Here is a 20,742-nt window from a genome sequence, read left to right as displayed (position 1 = left end):
AATACACCAGTCTTATTATGATTTTGTCTCTCCTGGAATGAAGACAGCACCGTGCTTTCCAAGTTTAGAACACCGGAGCTAGCTATTAGTTCCAAGTCGCTCAAATGCACACAGTCTGCTCAGCATCATAGAGTTCCTAAAACAAAAAGGGCAGCCATCGAAAATGTGAGCACCATAAACCCGCGATGGTACCAAATCACGGGGGCCTGTGGCTGGCTGCAGACAACAGACGTCAATCTTTACTGGAGCATGGTACCGTCTACTCCTATGAACGCCCTGCGGCCATGATGTGCCATTGGCCCGGAACACGAGTGGGTGGGGCCACGCAGTGGTGCTGCTGCGAAGGCCAGCTCTACCTAGACACCAGGACCCTCGTGCTCTAGAGTCTCCATGGTAACCCTGTGCATTCTAGGGCTTCAGGTCATGCTGCGCTGTACTCCCAGTGTCTACCTGTGTCTGGAGCACAGTAGGTGCTTTATGAACACGTAGCACATGTTTGAAATCCCAGTAAAGTCGGGGAAAGAATTTGCTTGGCACTTGGGGAAGAATTTACATGGTTCACAATTACTTCGCACAAAGTTGAGGAGGCACGGAAGGGTGAAAATCTATCTGGGGTTTCAGGAGCTCTCTACATATAAAGGGTTCTGTTCTTCCCTTCAAGATTCCCAGATCTCAGAAAAGAAAAGGCAATGGTCAACTGCCATGGAAACCCCCTGAGGACCAAGAAGCTACTAGGCTCCTCTCACCCGCCATTCTCTGCCTCCTGAACTACCTGTAGGGCCCAGTCACACAGCGACAACTGGCCGCGGAGGCCACAGAGGCCACCTCCAAACGTGTAACCCTCCACGGTGCAAGGAGCACGCCCACCACACATCTGTTTCAGTTCACCAGCTCAGGGCTTGGGCGCAAATACATTAAACAAATCATCACTAATGTAACATTTCCATAATCTGGGGACACGCACTTCATTGCAGAAGGCATGTTTCCTTAGTGCTTGCAAGGCATCGAATTTTTCTTAGTATTATTTCACACTGTCAGTCTTGAGTGAAAAAGAAGTTTGTTTTCTTAAAGATAAGTTGCTTTAAGCTATAAATTTTTCCATTCTCTCTCTCTCTCGCTCTCTCTTTTTTATTTTTGGATTTCTTATTAGTATAGGACACAGCCATGCTGAGGTTCCAGGACATCGAAATCTCAGGGTAAAGAGTCTTCCACCCTAGGCAGCTGGTTACTTAGCTATCACTGATGCAACTGGACAGAGACTTCACCTTCTCCCTTGACAGCCTATTTCTAGTGTTTCATCATCGCTGCTGTGCCTAATCAAAGTCCCCCTGTTTCAAATTAAGTCAATTTCCTCTTGTTTTACTCTTGAAAAAGATTCAGGACAAGCAAATAGCACCCCGAAGTCATGATCAGTAATAGAGTCTGGGCTCAAAGAACCGAAGACTGGCAGCTGTGTCCCAAGTGGCCCGAGAAGCTGTCTTTTTACTGAGGTATTGAAATGCCCACTCCTCAAATTTCTCCCCAGTATGGAGGCCCAGCAAGCGAGGAGTGTAACTGCGGTCTGAGGTTAGCTGATAAATTGAGCACAAACCCCAACAAGTCACCACAGTTCAGAACACGGTGCCCAGACAGGCGGGGCACCTCTGCACTGCAGAGGCAGCTCCCTCCTCAAACACCGTCCCAGTCAAGAATTTTCAGTTAATTGTCAACATGAAGTTTTAAAATACAAATTCAGCCATTTGTGGGATAACATTAAACTATAAATGGTAATATGCCCGGCTAAAATACACACTTCAAATAACTTCCCACAGTTAACATCCAAACAGTGAACAGGTAATTTTCCTATACCATTTAAAAAATTTAAATGAACAGAAAATAGCATAATTATCTGCACTAAGAAAAGGGAAATGTTGATCCAGAGATTCAGTCTACATGTAAGCTTAGCAGGTCTGAGTTTTGGTCTAGTCTGAAAAGAACATACTGAGTGACCACCATATGGGAGATGCTTCGTGCACCCCTTCCCACCCCTTCCAGGAGCTCTGGTCCTCAGGACTCACTGTCAACTGGATCTTCACAAGTTAAATTATTGCCTGAGATCATCCAGCAGGTGGGAGAACTCAAATCAGTTCTATTCTAGATGCAATGCCTAGAAGACCAAGCTGCCACTCCACAGAGCTCCAAAACTAAGACCAGAATCCTAACCCAGCTGAGAAGAGAAGAGGTTTTGGGGAAAAGCTACTTGCACTGGTGCCATTCCCAATGATCGAGCTACAGCTGAACCAGGGCCTTGGATCTGGTAGGTGTGCAATAGTAAAAAGGTAGACACATCCTCCGGCAGAACCTAGTATGTTTCCAGAGCTGTGCCCTCTAGCATCACCTCTCTTCCAAAAGACCCGCCATGGCTCAGCTGACGGCACAGCAGGACCTGCAAATCACATGACTAATGCACAGGCCAACCTCCAGGTTACTGTTCAGATGTTTAAATGCTGATTCAAGGGATCAGACAGCATCTGAGAGAGCCATGTATAGTAGCTGATCTATTAGCACTTTCATTTTGCTGATCATCTTCTTTGAAGTCTTCACATCAACAAGGCTTTTTATGAATGTAATTATTTAAAATAATCTTCTTTGTGATTTATATTTTAATGCTGACCAGGATTTGCAAGTTCCCTCAAAGAGAGCAGGATCAACAAAGTAAAACGAAGACTAAAAGAGCTCATTGGATTTTTAAAGATGAAGGTCAGGTGACTTTAGTGACACTGTTTCAATGCAGCCATAGAGGCAGAAGCCCGATGTGGCACAGGCTGAAGACACGGTGGGGGAAGTAAGGAAATGATGGAAGTACAACTGACCTTGAACAACGCGAGTTTGAAATGCGCTGGTCCACTTATATGTGGATCTTTTTTTTTCAGTAAATATAGTCAGCCATCTGTATCCCTGGGATTCAACCAACCATGGGCCAAAGACAGTATTTTGGATCTACGGTTGGGAATCCGTAGATGCAGTGTGCCAACTGTAAGCACTGTTCTAAGCCATTTTCTGTAAGGGATTTGAGCTTCCGCAGATTTTGGTGTCTGTGGGGATCCTGGAACCAGTGCCCTGTGGATACTGAGGGATGACTATAGTTAAGTTTTAGGGGTGTCAAAAGTGATTTGTGGATTTCACTGCATTGGAGGTATAGGGGCCAGTTCCCCTGACCCCCAGGTTGTTCAAGGATCAACTGCAACATGTGGGCAATTTTTTCCAAAACCATGGTTCTAGAGAGAAGTAGAGAGCTAGAATAGTATCTAGAAAAGAAAGGTAGACAAAGGGTGGGATAATTCCTGTTTCAGATGAGAGACTTGAGCTCAGAGTTTAGAAATAACTGGGAATAAAAATTCCATCTTATAATAAATATACTCATATTTTTATACTAAATATTGTTATAAAAAGAATGAGCAGGCCTTTTGGAACTTTCACTAACTTACGTTCTAGACCACACATACCTAATATGTACATCTAAATCTATCATTGCCTCCGTCCACCCTTTCTCGAAAGAAGGAGATTTAAGGAGTTTGCCAAATCTGTTCACACCAGGCTGCCATCTCTCTCCTGTCCTCATTGCTAAAACAGTCACCCACAGAACTTAAAAAGCTTAGTGTTCTTACATCACATACTTTACATGCAACAGTGACATCAGTGATCTTCTAAAAGATAGGACATGAGTCATGAAATTGTTCTCCAGGAGTAATAACCAGTCTGTATTCATAAACCCTGTGACCAGCGGCTGATATGTATGAAACATCTGGGTGGAACATGGCTTTCATAGCAAAGTTTTCCTATTGTAATTTAGAGATCAAAGCTAAAATATCAATGCACTCATTTAGTTTTAAACCAGTAATGATATAATCAGTCAAATCCAAAGAGCAGATGTTATCAAATAAGATGAATTTCTGAAATAAAATGTGGAAAACTGACAAAAAGTACCTGATGGTGACTGTCCAATGTCATAATGAGATCACTAGCAGAAATATCAACTCGGAGCATTGGCAATGAAGTTGTTAATTGATTCTTTAAATGTTATTCTGATGCTTTTAAAACACAAGTTAAACTTTGAAAACTACTGAATGGGCTGTATTCAAGAAACTTTTTACAGGGTGAGCCAAAACAAAAAATAGAAAAACAGTTCAAAGAAGGAAGCAAGCAGGTTGTATGTAGCAGTGTCTGCCATATGGGAAAACAAAATGTAAAGGAATCTAGTATCTGGCACATGCCAGGTGCAAGGCCCGAATCCAGGCAGAGACTGGTGAGCAGCACGATTTCTGAAAGAGTCTGCACAAGGGGCAAGTTTCTATGCAGGACTCAGATGATCTGATCACGTTCCAACAGCTATATATACCCTTTAAAAACTTCTCTAGTCATCAGTAGCATTAATAATTGTGTGCATTTCATCACTCCAAAGTAACTTACAAAATAAATCTATGTATAGGGTGGGGCAAAAGTAGGTTTATAGTTGTGAGCACGTAAAACATACCATTTATTCTTGTATTATAATTTATTAATTGTTATATTATTTGTATCACAACTGTCAACCTACTTTTGCCTCACCCTATATATAACAAAAATTATCAGAGAATTGAAAAATAGTTAATATTTGACTTATTTGAAAAAACATTAATGGCCAAACTGCAGAGTAGACTGTGTTGAGCTCTGGCAGAAATCATCATCAAACCCTCTGCCCCTACGCGATAATTTCTCTGACAAACAAGTGATTCTGAAATGGCATGCAGACTAGACCTAGAACTCTATGTGTAAAACCTCTTTACATCAGCAGCTGATACTGAGAAGTGAAGAGCCCTGGCCCGAGAGGCTCAGTAGGCTGAGTGTCATCTGTGTATCGAAAGGTCGCCAGTTAGATTCCCAGTCGGGGTACATGCCCAGCTTGTGGGTACAGAGGTCCCCAGTTGGGGTGCAAGTGGGAGGCAATTGATCAAGGTTTCTCTCTCTCTCCCCCTCTCCAATCCTCTCTCTCCAGAATCAATAAAGACATATATTTTTTTAAAGAGCCAAAAGTCTTAATAATGTTTAAAAAGTAAATTTTGTATCACTGTATTTTCTGAGCCTTACCAAAAGACATATTTGTATTTATATTGAATGCAATGCTCTAAATAGGTGCACAACGCCTTATTTCTCCCCAGATGAAGACTGCTATAATTTGTGGAGACAGATCAATTACTTACCGCTATAATATCTAGTGTATTATCACAGACCTTCCGGATTTCATTATTCTTATCGTGCATCAGATCTATGAGATATGCTGGAGCCTCTGAAACAAGTGGTTAAAGACACAAACGACATTTGAGATTGAGGCTATTCAATCCAAAGTTCAGGAGAGTTAACTTCACACTAAAAGAGCAACAGAGCAGAATCGCAGTCAAATTCCATATACAGTTATTTTGAGAGAAAAAAAGACATTTTTACATAAGAGATAGAAACTGCAACCTGATATCTCAAAAAGAGATAAAAGAATCAGAGAAAACAGTATATGAAAGAGTGTATGTCAGAATTAGAAAACTCAGAAATAAAATAATTCAGGATAGAAATAAAATTAAAAGTAAAAGTAAAAATCATTTACGATATATAAAAACAATTTATAACAATACAGAATAAAAATAATAGATGAAACTTTAAGAGAAATAGAAGATAAAAAGAAAGAAAATTTGAAGAGATAAAAATTAGAAACAGATATTAAAAATTGGCAAAGAAGATCCAACATAACATAAATCTCAAAGAAGACAATCAAAGCAATAGAACAGGACAAATACTAAAAACTATAATTCAAGAAAACTTTCCTGAAATAAAAAAAAAGACAAAACTACATACTAAAAGAGCACATTTGCATACTTGGAAAAAATGAAGCAAGGATGACAAATACCAAGTCAAATTCTAATAAAACTACTTGGCTTTAAAGAAACAGGAACATTCCTTTGGTCTTCCTGGAAGAAAGATTGACTCACTTATAATGGAAAGAAAAGTAAGTTGTCCTCAGACTTTCTGACAGATACCAATAATTAGTAGACTACAGATTTCTCATTGGCAGCATTCAGGCCAGAAGACAGTGGAAAAATACCTTCCAACTGGCAAGCTACAAGTCCATATTTTGTCAAATTATTATTAAAGAAGGCAAACTAGTTTTTACTCCTCCTGGGAAGGAAGGAGGCACAGGATTAGAAAGGCTTAACTCAGAAGATGGCTCATAACCTTATCTTTGCTAGTTGGAGACTTTCAGGTAAGAAAAGGAGAGAAGTACTTTTGAGATTGACAAGGGACCTGAAAAGGCAGAAAGTTTTGACAAAGTGGGTCATGTCTAATAAATGATGAGAAATTTGGTGTGCTAAGAGAAATTCACATATAGTAAGGTTAAATGGGGAACTTTGGAAAATTAGGTTAAGGTCAAGTTATAAAGAGTATGCTAAGCCAAAGAATTAGAATTTTTCACATAGGTAATGAAGAATTTTATGCAGTGGATTTCCAAAGCAGACTTTTTTTTTTTTTTTTTTTTTTTCTCCTGGTCCACAAGCAGACCACCACAATAAAAAAAAAAGCAGAGACAAAAATTCAGCTTAGATACCACTTCATTGCCATCCTTTCATGACACCCCAGACTTGGTTATATGTCTTCTCTGTGTACTTGGCACATTCCTTTTATGACACTGATCACACTAGATTATAATTTTATATTTCTTATTTAATTCTCTAACTCTCCAAAAGTCTATAAACTCCTTGAGTACATCTAACACTTCAAGTATTGTCAGATGGTCAGCACTAGATAACTGTTTGCAGAATAAATGATTAATTATGTGTGGTAAAAGAGAGAGCAGGCACAAAATTCTCAGCTCTGGGACTGGGAGGGCAGATGGACAATTTTTCAGGTGAAGATGTTGGCAATGTCAAGAACTCTTTTAGATGCAATAATGATAAACTACCACTGAGCATTTCTCTGTGCTGGGAACCAATATAGCACTTTAAATCCATTAGTACTTATAACAATCCCATAAGGAAGGTCTTCTTTCTATTTAATAATATTATGGCCATTTTATAGATGCAAGATTGTATGTTCAAGCAGGTTAAGTAGCTTATCAAGGGTCTGCAGCTAGTAAGTAGTAAAGGTTACCTTTAGGGTTATGAGATTATGTAGCTTCTTAGGCTACACCACACTGTGCCCCTTTGGCAGATGTAAGACATTCAGGTGGCAGTTCACCTGGAACTCAAGAAAGAGGTTCTGAAAATATTAAGTACTTTGCATATAGCTGGCAGCTGAAGTCATGGAAATAGATGTGTTTCCCACTCAGAGTGAATCAGGTAAGATTAAACGAGAACTAAGGGCAGTCCTAGGGACCTCTGATGGGGAAGTCATGTCAACAGAAAAGGAAGTGTGGATACATTTGCCAAGTTTCTTAGAAATCACAGTCTGACAAGTTAATAGAAACGTCCCCAAAATATTCTACCTATATACTGTTTTTGGGACAACAGCTTCCATGAAAAATAGCTTGCCCTCTAAAATGTATTTGAAAGCTTGATATTTCCTACATTTTTTGAACATTTGCAAGAAAAAATACCTAAAGATGCATCTTTTCTGAATATGTGAAATGTCATTATCTATGTAAACATTGAAAGGATACGTGTTTCCTTAATTATGACATCTCTTGTGGCTTGGTGGAAAACCATCTGGTAGAAGACATAAATTATCTGGCACACAAATTCATCATCTTCTTGTTGAGCTGAAAGGAAACAGAAAACTTTAAATAAAAGAATACTATGTGTATACACAAAATTAAAAACAACTAAAAGTGACAAGGAGATATAAAAGACACTTAGTTTAAAGTATTTGTAATATATGGGTGGCAGATATCATTTATGTCTGAGATGTTTCTCTAAATTACATGATGATGACAGTGAGGAAATTCTTAATAATATATTTTCAGAAGTTTTAGTAAATATGGTTCTAAACAAAATAGGTACAATTATTTTGGAGTACAAAGATTTAAAAAATAAGATTTTGAAAAAAAGAGAAATTACATCATATCTGAGTTTAAACCAGACTACTTGAGATGATCTGTCTAAAAGACCAGGTTGAAAGAACTGAGGAACAAGACTGGTTTGAGAGAATAGTAACAGTGCTTCTTGATAGTTTTCACTGCATTTTGCCACCAGTTATGAAGACACTGATTAAATTAACTTTATATCCCTAATGTGAAATGGCAACACATCTCCACTTGTGCTTTTTCTTGTCCATCATAAGAATTCTTTACACAACTCCGGTTCTGTTTTCCTCGCCAGGAACCAAGCAGACTGACAGCTTGATCCTGGACTTCCCAGCCTCCAGGAATTTCTGTAGTTTAAGACACCCAGCCTGTGGAACTCAGTTAATAGCAGCCTGAGAAAACTAGCCCAAGGTCCTAGAAAATGTGGCCCTTAAAGAAAAATATTAGATTCGGATGAATTTTGTGTGCAATATGGAGACCAATAAACCCATTAAGAGTAATACAAGGGGAAGACTCAACCTAGGCCTCCACTGTCTGTTCCTGTAACCATAAGTCACTGTGGATAATTACATTTAAGTTTAATTAAATTAAATTAAAATTCAGGCTCTCAGTCTCAATAGCCACATGTGATGGACAGCACGGACTGAGAACATTCTCTTCATCAAAGACAGTTGAGAAGACAAGACTATGTCTGGGCCTGGGGGGATTTTGATTTTTAGAATTAACTTCCAAATAAACTTTCCTGATTAGAAATCAAAATGTTAAAGAGCTTTTGCCCAAGATAGGAGATCCAAAATTCAACAGGACGAAGAAATGGTGGAATAGTCATTGTTCAAGGTTGACGAGAGGAAGGCAGTATCTAAAATTGGTCCTGAATTTCTTAATAGCAATATTCTTTCTTTTTCTTTGAGTTAGAAAGTCTCTTACTTCCCTACATAATAGCTGGAAGGAATGTGAACAACCTAAGGCGGCCAGACCGCGCACGCGCAGACTGTGTGGCTGAGCCGGGCCGGAATGGGGAAGGTGCAGGGGAGCGGTGGGACAGACCGTGCGTGCAGGGCTCCTGGTCAGAGGCCTGGATTTGCTAGGACCCCTTGGGCTCAGAGAGGAAAGGTCATAAGAGAGTGCCCTAGACTGAGGCAAAACTCCACACAGCACTGTTCTTAACTCCGAGATTACTCTAGCTCAGTGCTTCTCAGCCTTCCCAATGCTGCGACCCTGAACACAGCTCCTCACGTCTGTGGGCGTATCTGCAGGCGGCGGACCTGCCTCGAGACAGAGGAGCGGGGTCTCGGTTCCTGAGACCATCCGATGGTCTTAGGCGACCCCTGTGAAGGGTCGTGACCCACAGGTTGAGAACTAATCCCAGGAAGAGTTATATCTAATTCATTTTTCATAACCATATAATTTAAGTTGCTATAAAATCATTAATGTAACAAGATAAATGATATTTCATGATTCCAGATTCTATTTTATATTTAAAAACTTAAACTCATAACCTGTTAATGTATTAGCATAAAAACAAATAAAGATAAATTGTAACTCGCCATTCAGCAGTTCAATGAGTGCAGGGATTATCCCAGACTTGGCCAGCAGTGCAGCACAAGAGTCGTCCATAGACACAGTTCCAATCATTATCACCACTTCTAAAACAAGGTCATCTTCTGCAGCACCTAATAAAGTCAAATCACAGAAAGTTTCATGTGTAGAAAAAATAAAAGATACTGAAACTATTAAGCCAGTTCTTATGAATCCTTAACATAGTTATATATCTGTCTTTTTCTAAATTTCCATGTTCACTGATGACAGTTTGTGGTGCAGGGAGGTAGAAATCAGTCTTTGGAAATATAAACAGATGATAATTTAAACAGAAGACTCACTTGAATGCCCCAAAGCACTTTGGATATGTGTGTACATGCATGTGCAGAAGAGGATGGCACTTGGTGATTTTAAAAAGGCAGGATTTAAAAAAAAATAAGAGCCCGGCCAGTGTGGCTCAGTGGCTGAGCATCGACCCACGCACCAAGAGGCTGTCGGTTCAATTCCGGGTCAGGGCACATGCCCAGGTTGTGGGCTCGATCCCCAGTGGGAGTTGTGCAGGAGGCAGCCAGTCGATGTTCTCTCTCATTGATGTCTCTCTCTCTCTCTCCCTGCCTCTCTCTTTGAAATCAATAAAAAGAAAAAAAAGAAAGAAGGCAGAATGGGGAAGGGGAACTAATAGTAATTGTTAGGAAAAGGAATACATACACAAGAAGAGCCTAGTGACCACCTTTTTGGGAGAAAGAAACCAGAACTAGAGGTGAGGGAGAAAATGTCACCATAATAATGGTCACTAAATACTGCTCTAGAGCGTTAACCACAACACAAAGAAATAACTTAAGGCTGGGACAAAAGGGGCGGCTGAGCGCAGACCTGGTCGTAGCTGGTCCTTGAGGTACGGCGCCAGCTCGTACTCCTTCAGCACCAGTTCCCAGTCCAGGTCTGGAATGGTCAGGTTCGCGAGCGTGCCCAAACACTCAATCACAAACTCCTCCTCTTCTTCATTAGAGATCTGGGCTGCAAGGTCCCCAACGTAATCCTGAGGAAAACAGAATTTTCATACAAATTTAAACATGCGTTCTGCAGAACAACCCCTCTAATAACTCAGCCCATGGGGAAGAAAAATTAGTATCAAATGCGATTCCCTTGTTTTAATCATTTTGAGCGGAATTACTAAGGGAGCCTATGGTAACTGATTTAAGGCAAGAAAACGAGTGAGGATGGAAGGGTTGGGGTAGGGATCATAAAACAAAAACAACATTGAAACCTAGGTTGATATTTCTAGGAGTTAATCTTACAAAGAAGTTCACAGAAAGCCAACTTGGGTATTTGATGAGAGCTCAGTAAAAGTTGTATTTCCAAATGTCCCATTCTCTTTTTTTTTTAATTCTCACCAGAGGACATTTTTGCATTTATCTTCAGATAGAGGGGGAGGGGAGGGAGGAAGAGAGAGAGAGAGAGAGAGAGAGAGACATGGATGTGAGAGAGACACACTGACTGGTTGCCACCCACACAACCCAACCGGGGCTGGGGATGAACCGAAGCCGAGGTACGTGCCCTTAGCGGGAACTGACTAGGTCTGTCTCTCTGGTCTGCCGGCCGACACTCTAACCCAGTGGTTCTCAACCTTCCTAATGCCGCGACCCTTTAATACAGTTCCTCATGTTGTGGTGACCCCCAACCATAAAATTATTTTCGTTGCTACTTCAAAATTGTAATTTTGTTTTCCGATGGTCTTAGGCGACCCCTGTGAAAGGGTCGCTCAACCCCCAGAGGGGTTGCGACCCACAGGTTGAGAATCGCTGCACAACCGCTGAGCCAAACTGGACAAGGCCAAATGTCCCATTTTAAAGCTTCAATTCTCAGGCCATTTCAATACACAATAGGCCAAAAACTATACTTACAATAAATAAATTTTTAGTTGGTCCATCATGCTGGGAAATGTTCCTAATCATTTTCATCAGCAGTGGATCCTTGAACTTCAGAGCCCTCTTCATGAGCATCTTTAGCCCATTTCCTGGTACAGAAAAACCAGAGTCCCCAGTAAAAATAAGGTTCATTTAAGTTTAATCACTTATTGTTCATAGTTAGCAAAACAAATAAAATAATTCCATTTACATGCAGTAAAGTACATAAATTCTAAGTGTCCAATAGATTCATTGTGATAATTCACACTTATAACGTACAGAATATTTCCATTCAGAGTTCTGTGCCCAGCCAATCCTAGTCCCCAAATACAATCACTTTTCTTCTTTTCCCCCTCTTCCTCTTTTCCTTCTCTTTCTTATTAAACATAGGTTAGTTTTGCCTTTTATAGAATTTTACATAAATATAAATGAAATCACACAGTATGTGCTCTTTTGTTTATGGAATGTGTGTCACAAATTTTAAAAATGGACATGCTCATTGACCCAGAAAAACTGTACTTCTAAGAATTCAGCCCAAGAATATAAAAATGAAAATGTGGAAAACCTCAGAGAAAAGAAAATCACTGCATCACACAGACGTGGCAACAAACTAAACATCAAAATCAGCAGATTACACTGTGGAAAACCCTTCAAAGCATTATTTTGCAGCTACTGGCAATTATGTTTAATAAAAGTATTTAATCACATGGAATGATGATATTCAATATATTATTAATTTAAAAAGTATCGCCATACATAGAGAGAAGAACCCCATTTTAATTAAAAAATATGTAGAAGCAGTACACGAAAATTTTATCCACAATTACCTCTAAATAGTGAGAGTACAGGCTTAATTTTTTTCTTGTTTGCTCATTTGTTTTTTGTAACAAACGTATACTTTTCAGATAAGAAAAAATCTATCAAGAAGAATCTGAAATATAATGCATGACAAGCAATTTTGCAAAGATACTATATAAACAAATACCTAACACATTTGTATTGTACTATCTTAAATTGTAATGGATACTTTGTAAACTAAAAGTTTTGTTTCATCTAGAAAGTATTTTAAAAATAAAATTTCATTTAAGGGCAACTGACCTTGGTTTATAAAATGTTACTGAAGGGTAAGTGTTTCTACTCCTGATATAAGAATATTCTGAGTCTATATGACATTTTAGGATTATAGCTATAATTTTACTTTCTTATTATCTATTTTCCATCCTATGCCAATTGCCATATGATAGAGGTTATCTATGCAGCTCAGAGGCACTAACCTTCACAGATAAGCTGTACATTCCTTTTGTTAGCAGCAAGATTAATGCAGAAAGAAATCAGCTCCAAGTCAATTCGCTCATCTGAACATTCAAAGAGCATCTTCATTAACTAGCAAGAAGCACAGGGAATATTTTACTCAAAAAGACACATACAAAAAAACAGAATCAGTATTTTATCACAACGTGTTACTTTAGATTGCATGTTGAAAATAATATAACACAGTTACATTTTCAACACAATGCAGTGGTACACTCTCACTTGTTGAATAACTACATGAATAAATGGTTAATGAACAATGAGACATGGAGCATTAAATAGAAACTTCCAAATAAAGTGCAGAATACAAAAGAAATAGTAAATAAAGCCCATGCATTTAAGGAATTTAAAGTGGTGCAGAAGTAGAGCATTCTGAGCAAAAAATACCTTGGCAAAACTGACAAGGCAGCAAAGAACGCGGTGCACTGAGGAACTACGAGAAAAGCATGGCTGAAGTGAGGGGAACAGTGTTGAGAGATAAGATGGTAAAAGCCGGATCAGGCAGGTTCTTGAAGTACATGTTAAGGATTTAGGGCTTCATCCTAAAGATAATGGGAAGCCATTAAAAGCTTCTAAATAAGGAAACTGATAGGATAAGATCCGGGTTTCAAAAAGATCTGGCCAGTGTAGAAAACACTGAAACAGGGTAAGAAAAACCTAAGAAAACCAGCCAGGAGGGGAGAGGGAACATCCAGGTAGATGAGAGCCTCCAGGACTAGGTAGAGTAGTGAAGACAGGCAAAGAATGGCTAGAGATAAATTTAGAAGAAAGAACTGAAATGGGATTGAATAACTGTGTTGGAGACGTCGGAGAGGAACGGTCAAAGATGACTCCGGGTTTCTGCACCAACATGGATGGTGGTGCCAACATTTACCAAAAAAGAAACCAGAGTGGGAGAGAACTTTAAAGGGAAGGCAGTGATTCTGGTTTTAGATATGCTGAGTTAAGCGGTCTACTTAAGAGTCTGGTATAGCTATTCAGTAAAAGTAACAGATGCAAGCCCAAGTTTAGAAGAAATGTTTGGACTGGAGGCATAATTTTAGGAATTCTCACATGGTTAGTAGCTGAAGGTGTAGGCTGGACACAACTATTTGGGCATGGGTATAAAATAAGAAAAGAATTCTATGTAAGGTTAAGAGGAAGAAAAAGGGTCAGAGAAGCAGCAGACAGAAAAGCAGGAAGGAAAAGGCAGGCTACCACCTATGCTATTTAGCAGTAATCTAGATTTGTCATAAGAGAGAGAAGCCATCACAAAGGAGAAATGAACAAACTTGGTGCTGTGGTTTTGAGAAGCTAGTCTATTATGATCTTCTTTTTTAGATCAACATGCCTTCCTGAATCGCATAGCACCTTATATAAATTAAGTGAATAATAACTATCTCTTGACTGGTTAGACTCTATTTTATTAAATACTGTTTTGGTTAATCTCTAAGTTAGTTTCAGATAACATCTAAGTTTCAAGAAGAATACATAGTAAACACACAAAAATCATTGTGTTTCTATTTGCTAGCAATGAACAACTGGAAACCAAAACAAAATTCACAAAAACACTTATGATTGCTCTAAAAATAAAACACTTAAATATAATTCTACTTTATTTATTTATTTATTTAAATCCTCACCTGATGACATTTTTTTTTTCTATTTATCTTGAGAGAACGAGAGAGAGAGAGAAACATTGATGTGAGAGGGATACATCGACTGGCTGCTTCCCACATGACTGACCTTGACCAGGGCTGGGGACCAAACCGAGGTACGTGCCCTTGACCGAAACTGAAACTGTGACTCACTGGTCCGTGCGCCTACACTCTAACTGCTGAGCCAAACTGGCCAGGGCTTAAGTATAATTCTAACAAAACTATATATATATATATAAAGTTTGCTATATGCTGAAAGTTACAAAGTACTATCTCAGGTTGGCATGTATCAAGTCTTTTCCCAGAGGTCAGGTCAGCTCTTTAACCACAAATGTTGTTACCAATGGAATCTTTGAGTAAAGAATCATTAACTTTTAATGTTACAGGCTAAAAAATTCTATGGCAAAAATTATCTAAATTTGTTGGATATACTTTTAACAGATTTTGCTACCTATCTATAAATTAACTACCAATTAAAATTAAATTATAAATCAATAAAAAGTAGGTAACAATCCTCTAATGTAATTAGTATGTTTGTCATACTCATTAAAAACCTACCACAGATTTCTTCCAAACTTTTACTGATACAAGAAGCTTTTTGTAATAACAAAAATATGTTATAGCAAAGCAAAGCTTTAAGAAGGCAAACTATCTGTTGCTATTTACTTGAAATTAACCTTGTTGTATGAAAACTGCCCTTAAAAATGAGGTTACAAATGATATGTTTAGAAACTGCAGGTTTTTATTTTTTGTAACCATGTAACATCCTGTGGTGAAATAATCAGGAGCTAGATTTAAAAAAAAAAATAATGTCTGATTTGAAATCTTATACAACCCCCACCCACCCCACCCAAATCAAAAGAAATTAGGACTACATGTGAATTAAATGTTTCATGATACAGAATTAGTTTTTCATAATAAGAAAGAGAAACACTTCAATTTTAATTAAAGCATTCACATTTTAAAATAATAGTTTAGCTCAAACTCCATGTGCAATGAATGTGACGGCTGTAATTTGATTGCTACCCATGGCACTTCAGAAGTAAATGTAATTGCTGACAACTAGGAAATATTAAAACTAGATTTGTTCTGCTTTAACTACATCCATTGTCATCTTTTACTAATTTAACAGGAAGGCACTAAAAGGGCTTCAGCCTGTGCAATGAAGAGGCAACAGTGCTCAATCAGACAAGTCCCATATTGAGTATCAGATACCAAAGACCCACGACTGAAATCACTGTGTCTAGACTCTCTGGCACCTGCCTTTACTTATTTACCAGTGACCAGAGGCCAACCCCCACAGCTCTCTGTATTCACATACACCTCTACCACCCCCAACCCCTGCCCAAACATCTTTGAATGATTACGGCAGAACTCTGCATGCCTCAGGAATCTCTCTGACTGCTACTCCCTAACTCTGCTGTTTGAAGTGATGCTCTGGTTTCTGAACCTCAGCAGATAATGGCAGGCAGGAGCCAAGGGGCTGTCAGAAGGGACGTTCACCAGCGTTCGGCTAAAAAGAAGCATGTAGATCAAAGAGGGGCCAAACAGGACAACTGTGGTGGAAACATGTGGATCACTACGGAGATCCCTGCACACTGTTCTAGGGTGAAATATTAAATAACACCATGACATCATTACCTAAACATGTACTTTGATTGGCCACTCTATTACCAATAAATACTTTTATAAGCATCTGGATGGCATTTGCACCTATTTAAACAAAACATGCATCTTAGAGGTCTAAATAACAATGAACTGTTAATGTGTACTTTTAACTATTATTAGAATACAACTATTAACTCCTGGTTATCCCCAAGTATGCTTACCTAAAACAATTCACCCACTGAGACCATTAAGATCACAAGTAAAGAAAGACTTGCCCTGGCCCCAAAATTTTTCAGAATACTGACATAATAGGGAAAAAATTAGAATATATTGGATAATTAGAGGCAATAAGGTACAAAAGAAGCAAAACAACATAATATTGGGAGAGATTATAGGGCACATTGAATATATAATCACCTACTCTGAATGTTAAATAATTTTCAAAAGTGAACTCTAATTTAATTATAGGTTTAACCTATAAAACACATATAAAAAGAGCAGTATTTAAATTGGACTATGAATGGGTCCACAATAATGGGAAAAAGATCTGCCGTTTTACTAACAGTATCTTACTTTTGTGTAGTGTTTTACAATTCAGGAAAGCTCCCTGACATAATCTATAATGTAATGAAGAATATGATCATACTGCAAGCGAGTTTAGCCTTCTCATTTGAAAAATTTGTTTGCAATACTTGATGGTCTTTACTAAACAGAAACTAATGTGCATAATCTCAAAGTGAACAGAGTATTATTACATTAACTCAAAAATATTCCGAACCTCAGATATAGCTTTATTTAATAAATAGGTTAGTCTCTCGTCACAAATGAGCTTAATGCTTTACTGGTGTTATAAACATTACTTCAAAAAGCCAATACCTCTGAAGGGACTATCTTTTAATTCCTGAAGAAAGCTTGGAAATTTCAATTTCATTCCATGTTTGCTTTCCATAATTCTTTTATTTTACAATGAACCTGAAACTGGGTGTCAATCAAACTATGTCAGCTTTTCCCTAAATATGTCAAAATTGAGCCCTATAAAATACAAGTTATAGGCTGGATAGCACTTTAGGAACAAATATATTCTAGAGTATCTTTTGGTTTTTCATAATATGACCTCATACTAAAAAGCTTCAGGGTATTTATGACATAATTTGATAATATAACCTCACCTATTCCTATAAAGGTTGAATTTTTAAAAAGAAAGAGAAAAAATGGTGAACACTACATGAATTTTAGAAGAGTCTACTCATAAAATATACATCATAAATGTTCTGAAAACCTCATTGCAGAAATGTTTGATGTTAGAAAATTATCTGGCAAGAAAACATGCATGAATATTGTTCTAAAAAGGTACGAGAGAATTTCCTACACATAAAGTTGTCAACTAGTAGATAATAATGTCTCAAAGGTAACCTAAACAGGCTTCTATTTCTGATTCTTTATTTAAAATAAGGTTTTATATTTTATGTCTGAGATTATACATTCCAAGAGAGAAGGGTAACTCCAAATCCAAGCGTCAACAAAATACGTTTTCCTTTCCTTTTTAGTTTACATTCCTCTCTTTTTTAAAAAACTCTAATCTGGATAAAGAAACAGCCAACCTAGGTGAGACTACTACTCTTCTTTGGCTGCTTTCCAATTCATATCCTGTAGTCAATGAGGTTCTGACACCAGCTGGACTAAAGGGAACCCTTTGAAACTGCAAAGCAGAGCCCCGGGAACATGTGGGTGAGACTGCAGTAAATCACCTGTAATCTCCCTCTGACACGGCTACTCTCTTATTGAAAACTTGTTTGACAAAAAGCTTGATTACACTTCACATTGGCTATGGTCTGACATGCGTTATCTCTGTGAGAAGCCTTGCCTTGTTAGATAAAATAGGCTGTATACTCTTTAAAGGATGTCTATTTCCTATAAACACGCATGGTTAGCTTATCTCCTGACATAAAAGGCTGAGGAGTTATCCGTGAGAGTTTATCAGTTTTTAATTGCATGTAGATAAAGTGCTAAAATTATGTAACACGAAATTCAATTTTAGAACTGTCTACTGATTTGGGATGAACAGAAGGATGATCAATTAATAAAAAGAGAAATTGTGGTCTACTTTTTACTACTTATTATTTTTCAAGTAATACAAAATTTTAATAACTTACATTAGGCTAACAAGAAATTGCCTTTAGGAGTCTTGAAAGCAATTACTTTTAGTAAGTATGACCTATTATTCATATTCTTCTAAAATGTTTTTTAAAGTGTTACTTTTATTGTATAGTATATATCCTGCAATTTTCCTTTCTCTATTTTAGAAAACCATTTTATAGAAAATAATATAATAAAAATCAGCCCAGCCAGTGTTTTAATCATCAGATAATCAAATTACTGTAGCTTGGTTTAATAAAGATTAATGGCACACTAGTTATTCTACGAATGTAAATCCCCTAAGAGCAAAATCATATATGTATAGAATCTCTACCCTTACAGTCCATGCCAAAAAATAAACAAACAGATAAATCACTAAATTCCTTCAAGACAAGTAGACCTAACATATGAAATATATCAAGAAACTGAGGACAGTTCCATACAAATAAAATAATTCTGATGAAGCATTTTCTCCTCAGAGAATGCAAAGTTCTTATTCCCACTAACCATAACAGAATTAACAGGCAAGTGACAAAGTTGGGAAGGGTTTGTAATATGACAGAGTCCAAGTAGTTATATTTAGAGATCTTATTTATTTATTTTTAAATCCTCACCCGAGGATATTTTTCCATTTATCTGCAGATACAGTAGGCAGAACAAGAGAGAGAGAGAAAGAAACATCGATGTGAGAGAGACACATCGATTAGTTGCCTGCTGCAGGACCCAAACAGGACCACAACCGAGGTGTGTGCCCTTGACCGGAATCAAGCCTGTGACTCTGGTCTACAGGCTGATGCTCTAACCACTGAACCAAAACAGCCAGGGCAAGATCTTATTTATTAATCATGAAAATATTAACATGCCAATGGAAAAACTGGCAAGGGACATGAATGAGTAATTCATAACATAATAAACATATTAAAAATGTTTATGCTCGGCCAGTGTGGCCCAGTGCTTGAGTGTCGACCCATGAACCAAGAGGTCGCTGGTTCGATTCCTGGTCAGGGTACATGCCCAGGAGTGGGCCTGACCACTGGCAAAGGGCGTGCAGGAGGCGGCCAGTCGATGTTGTCTCTCATCGATGTTTCTCTCTCTCTCTCCCCCCCTTCCTCTTTCTCTAAAATCAATAAAGAAAAAAATTAAAAGAAAAATGTTTAACCTCACCAATTCATAGAAATGCAAATAAAATGAAATAGACACTCCGTTTTTAGATAAATGATAACATCCAGTGTTGCTAAAAGTAAAATGCTAGTTGGAAATACAAACTTGTGTCTTCTTAGAAGGTAATTTAGCCACAATGTGTCAAATACACAAGTGTTCATGACTTTTAACCTAATAATTCTACTTTTAGGAATTTAAACTAAAGAAAAAATCAGAGGTATGGATAAGTATTTGTATACTATATTTATTCCACATTTTTTCGTTTGCTTACATACATTTACTTATATCTGTTTTTACATGATGAACTAGAAAAAAGTTAAACATACAATTTAACAATATTTAAATGACGGTACATGTATGCAATGGAACCTTATACCACTGTTAGAAATCTGTGAAGAATGCTCAGTGGCATGGGAGAAGACTCATGGTCTGTGTAGTAAATAAAGCAACCTACAATTACACAGAGCCTGCAATCTCAATATATTCGTTTTAACTACATAAAAGGAAATGGACCAAAATGTTAAATGATTATCTCTGCATTTGGGATAACAAAGTTATTTTCATGTTATACTGTTCTGTACTTATAACAAATTGATATTATAATAGATATTTTAAGGAATTCTTGTTTTTTTTTAGGAAACAGACATCTGGCAAGTGAAGAGAAAAAAGTGAAAAGAAATTTTTTTTGAATGCTCTTTTTAAAAACACTTCCGCCACTTACCTGTGGTATGCAGTCTGTGTACGCGAACATGGATTTAAAGCGGTCATCCATGCTTATGTGGTAAAGGACACACATTGCTATCTGTTTGTAGTTTTCATTGCCTGGGAATAAAAAATCATGGAAATGGCGATCGATATTTATATGCTTTAATTTTTTTGTATAACTCACTCAAAGTAATGCATTAAAACTTTCAAACTGCTGAATCAAACCCTTATGTAACTCTCTCCTAGAAAATATTCCTGCTCTCTATTTCATCTCCCAAGTCTGGAGCCAACTATCTGTGAAATATTAATAATTTCCAAGAGGTAATGTGTATTTTGCAAGGTATATTTTTAGATAAAAAATGAGGCCCAAATCTGAGAACCAATCACTTTCAGTAGCCCACTATAAAATTGGCCTCCCCACCCTCATTATTATTTTTAATCAAAACACGTTATTAATACTTCCTATAAAGCACTGCTGCTCTAGAAGTTTGGGCTTAGGAGAGTCCCCACACTCGAGGGCTCTGCTCTCCTAAGAACCCCTCATTCTTCTCTCATTCTCATCAGGCAATAAATTCCTTAACAAAAATAAACTTGAGAAAAGAAAATCATCACAGTACAGATTATTATCCTCAGTGTATGCTCTCCCACCACCACCACAAACACTGCAAATCTCTCTTCCATCTTCCAAACTTCCTTGTGTTTAACAGAAGTGAAC

At 37.8% G+C, this 20,742-nt stretch overlaps 1 protein-coding gene across 3 annotated transcripts in view; it reads right to left on the bottom strand.

Annotated features, from left to right (window-relative positions):
* Positions 1–20,742, bottom strand: part of KIFAP3 (kinesin associated protein 3) — a 108,168-nt gene that overhangs the window by 43,766 nt on the left and 43,660 nt on the right. For all 3 annotated transcript variants that reach the window (XM_036272709.1, XM_036272708.1, XM_036272710.1), the window contains exons 11-17: positions 20,044–20,144; positions 12,744–12,852; positions 11,467–11,579; positions 10,436–10,601; positions 9,571–9,696; positions 7,661–7,759; positions 5,220–5,305 (exon numbers count right to left, since the gene is read on the bottom strand). In XM_036272709.1, the coding sequence (XP_036128602.1) occupies positions 5,220–5,305; positions 7,661–7,759; positions 9,571–9,696; positions 10,436–10,601; positions 11,467–11,579; positions 12,744–12,852; positions 20,044–20,144 (800 nt within the window). The remainder of the gene's footprint in view (positions 1–5,219; positions 5,306–7,660; positions 7,760–9,570; positions 9,697–10,435; positions 10,602–11,466; positions 11,580–12,743; positions 12,853–20,043; positions 20,145–20,742) is intronic.

Source organism: Molossus molossus, unplaced genomic scaffold, assembly GCF_014108415.1.
Source record: "Molossus molossus isolate mMolMol1 unplaced genomic scaffold, mMolMol1.p scaffold_m16_p_20, whole genome shotgun sequence".
NCBI lineage: Eukaryota > Metazoa > Chordata > Mammalia > Chiroptera > Molossidae > Molossus > Molossus molossus.
Note: the sequence above shows the minus strand (reverse complement) of the source record. Positions and strands in the feature narration are given on the sequence as shown.